This window comes from Camelus bactrianus, chromosome 19 (assembly GCF_048773025.1).
Source record: "Camelus bactrianus isolate YW-2024 breed Bactrian camel chromosome 19, ASM4877302v1, whole genome shotgun sequence".
Taxonomy (NCBI): Eukaryota; Metazoa; Chordata; class Mammalia; order Artiodactyla; family Camelidae; genus Camelus; species Camelus bactrianus.
This window is the reverse complement of record NC_133557.1, coordinates 20,020,840-20,024,419: the sequence shown is the minus strand read 5'-3', so window position 1 is coordinate 20,024,419 and position 3,580 is coordinate 20,020,840. Positions and strand designations below refer to the sequence as shown.

The window sequence follows — 3,580 nt, the reverse complement described above, 5'->3', positions numbered from 1 at the left end:
ACGGCTGTAGGATCCCCGCGCTGCCTGCACCAGCACTAGGACAGCACTGCTACTTCCCCGAGCACTACGCGTCACCCGGGCACCGCGGGGGCGGACAGACCCCGCAGCAGTGAGCGGGTACGGGCCGGGGGAGGGGCAGCTTCAGTTCTCTCTCCCTCGGAGGAGAAGCAACGCAGACAAGGAAGGAGGTGGATTTGACAAGGGCACAAGAGATCATCTTTCTGGGAGGGTGAAAGCACTCCTCAGAGACCAAAGGAAGGCATCTGCTTTCCGGAGGACCCCAGCTAACCCGATCACTTGTTTGTTTTGGTTTGAATTGTTCAGGCAGTGAAGGGAAAGGCAGTGGGGAGGAGAAGATTAGGAAAAGAAAGAACATGTTTTTGTTTTTGTTTTTATCATAGACATTACTATCAAATAAAGAGGGTTATTAGATTCTACTAGAAGCATTAAAAAGAGTGAGGTCTCCGTTTTATTTAAATGACAATAGTCACCATATACCTGAAAATGTATCACTTGCAATGATACAAATAATGATGAAAAAATACTATATGTCGACTTAGAACATTCTAGGAAATAAGTACTTCTTCAAAAATTAAAGATATATGTGTCAAGGAAAATACATTAACAATTTAAAAAATGTATATAATTTTACAAGGTTACTTTCCATTTAGTTATTTCAAAATATTGGCCATGGTTCCTGTGTTGTCCGCTACATCCTTGAGTCTGTCTTATACCCAATAGTTTGTTCCTCCCACTCCCCTACATCTATATTGCTCCACCCCTCCCTCCCCTCTGGTAAACACTAGTTTATTCTCTATATCTGTGAGTCTGCTGCTTTTATGTTATATTCACTAGTTTGTTGGAAAAATACCTTTTTTGAAGATGTCTCTCCAAGACCTGAAATCCCTGTGTGATCCCAAATAAGACTGAATCACATAAACAACAAAATCCTACTGTGTATCACTGGGAACTATATCCAGTATCTTGAAATAACCTATAGTGATAAAGAATATGAAAAAGAATATATGTATATGTTTGACTGACTCACTATGCTATACACCGGAAACTAACACAACATTCTAAATCAAATATACTTCAATAAAAAAAAAAAAAAAAGAAGACTCAATTCCATAGCAGAAATGAGAAAATGCAAGGCTAAATAAATAACACTTCATTATTAGGTAGATTAGAGCCTCAAACCCCAAACTAAGATTCAGGTTTGCTAAGCAGGGCCAGAGACAGGATTTCCTTTTTCTGGTTAATGACAGCCTAAATTTTAGACCCTAAAGTAGCCTAGAGCTCAGGCCACGTCCTGGTCTATTTCCAGCCCGATGTCCCAAATCCAGTCCTAGATCATACTCCTCCCACACGTGGAAAGGCCACCAGCAGTAGTACCAGAGACAATGTAGCAAAAAGATTTGCCCCTCCTCCTCAGGGTAAGAATGTCCCTCTTTCATCGGATCCAAACACAGAAACTATGACTCAAAAAATGCCCTTGGAAGCTAACAAACAGAGGATCTGAGTGTCAGGGGACATTAAAAAAACCTATCAGAAAAACAAAGTGCAGGAACTGGTCAAAACTAAATGTGAAACAATGACTCCATCCTTTTTCACAAACCCTTAAAATCTCCCACAAAAGACTGAAGACAGAGAAAGGGGGTGGAGGAGGGAGAGAGATCCAGTAGTTATAGATTTTCATATAGTTTTTTTTTTACTTTTAAAATGTTTATTTTCTGTGCTGTACACCAGAAATTGACACATTCCAACTGACTGTACTTCAATAAAATAAAATGAAATAAAATGTTTGCTTTCTAGTTAGTGGCAGAAAATAATCTATACTGTGCCAAAACAATCTGAAAATTAAGAATTATATAGTGGCTACAGAAAAAATTTCTATCTCCGTATTAAATGTTTATTAAATTTTCTATGTCCATATTAAACTAAATTCGTTGCTTAATTCTTCCCAAATAAGACAAGGTAATTAAGGCTTTCAGAAACTCCTTTTTAGAATGGGCAACAATTATATCAGAGAAGAATGGTCAGATTTTCATGTAGTTTTAAATAGACAGCACTTTATTTCTTTGTGTTGCTTTCATACTGAGAAGCATTTAACCCCTGAGGAAAGGAAATTCGGGGAATGAGGAGAACATGGAAGACTTGGAGATGAATTACCCAAGTCTGAGCCTGGACCACCCAGCGTCTTCTCGGGCCTGGTTAAGGAGGGGTTTCTGCCTGGGAAGAGAAGAGAGAATCAGAGATGTGGGGAGCTATAAACTATGCAGGGAACACGCACTGGGTCCCATGACCACTGTGGTCTGAATCCTGCCAGGTACTCGCCTCCCAAGAGCGCTGAGATGTGCTTCCAAGGAATCAGGGATCAGAAATTCTAGGCAACCCACTCTAAAGAATTATAATCTCAGAATCCCTTTCCTCACTGTTTAAATGTGAAGAGGAATGTGATCCCTTCCGGCGAGCTATAAGAAAACACAGTGGCAACGGAAAGTAACCATGATAGAAATTCAATAATAGCTGAGACGCTTAGAGATAATCTTATCCACATCTCCCCATCATTTCACAGGACAAAGATGCCCATTACATGAAAGAAACTGCATTTTTCTGAGGAAGGAGGTCTATTGGGCCTCTCTCTTGACTCACCTTGAGGCAAATTTCAGGGCAGAGCTTAATTGAAAAGCTCTTATCGCAATGATTTCTCAGGGCACTGACAGCCCTCGACTCCCTCTGGGGGCGCCTGGCTCTTTGGGAACGTTTCTGGGGCAAAGTTGAGCAGGGTAGATGCAGGGATTCTCACCTCAGTCCAAAGTCGACCACGGATCCATACACTGAAGTCTACAGTTGTAGAAACAACACTTCTTGGAGCCCTTGCAACCTCTATCGCGCCGGCACAGAGGTAAGAGGGTGAAAGGGCAGGTCAGAAAAAACTCTGGGCAATATCCAGGTTTATTGACATCTGAGGGAAAAATGCCAGAAGTGAGGTGGGGGCACCAGAGCATCAGTGCCATCTTGTCCCCTGGACTCCTCGGAGGATGGGTACCCCCAACCCCAACCACACAGAGGACCGCCACGCCCTCCATGCACCTTTCTGAAATCCAGGCTGTGCCGTGTGGAGGCAGAGCAGGAGGAAGATCATCGTGAGCGCAGAGAGGCTGCTCAGCTTCATAATGTGAGAAACGTGTGTGGGTGAACGCTGAGGCTCCGTCTCTGTTTATATCGTCTCTGGCAGGGAACCGCCAGCAGGGGGCTCTCTAGTTCCCAGGGCCCAAGGTCAAAAGCCCCTGAATTTGACCAGGAAATATCAGCCCTCCTACCCCAAGAAAAAGGCACTGTAATAACCTCGGGGGCATAACTTCTGAGAGCCCACAAGTCCTCCCTCTTCTTCAGGGAGTGTCGAGACTGGACTGGCCCCCAATGATTCTTGCTTTACGCAGTGGATTTGGAGGCAAGAGGAGGGGTTTGTCTTTCCCAGGGCATTTATCAGATCTGGCAAACTCCGCCTTCTCACTATGTGTCCGGGACCATTTAAACCCCACTCCTCCCAACCGATATGAGAAATGGGCACATT

The 3,580-nt window shown here is 43.5% G+C and overlaps 1 protein-coding gene across 2 annotated transcripts; it reads right to left on the bottom strand.

Moving 5' to 3' along the window:
• Positions 1–1,745: 1,745 nt before the first annotated feature.
• On the bottom strand, positions 1,746–3,325 carry LOC123617909 (WAP four-disulfide core domain protein 15A). Of its 2 annotated transcripts, none has more exons than XM_045519236.2 (3): positions 3,097–3,325; positions 2,810–2,968; positions 1,746–2,228 (listed from the first exon to the last, which is right to left on the bottom strand). In XM_045519236.2, the coding sequence occupies exons 1-2, from the start codon at positions 3,176–3,178 to the stop codon at positions 2,811–2,813; spliced, it is 240 nt and encodes a 79-aa protein (XP_045375192.1). In that variant the 5' UTR covers positions 3,179–3,325; the 3' UTR covers positions 1,746–2,228; position 2,810. The 2 variants fall into 2 exon arrangements, with proteins under 2 accessions (XP_045375192.1, XP_045375191.1); XM_045519235.2 differs by having other exon boundaries at positions 1,758–2,232; positions 3,097–3,283.
• Between the last annotated feature and the right edge of the window lie 255 nt (positions 3,326–3,580).

Coding starts and splice junctions, on each gene's coding strand:
- LOC123617909 (XM_045519236.2), bottom strand. CDS start 3,178: ATGAAGCTGAGCAGCCTCTCTGCGCTCACGATGATCTTCCTCCTGCTC. Junction 2,969..3,096: donor ACAGCCTGGATTTCAGAAAG/GTGCATGGAGGG, acceptor TTTTTCCCTCAG/ATGTCAATAAACCTGGATAT.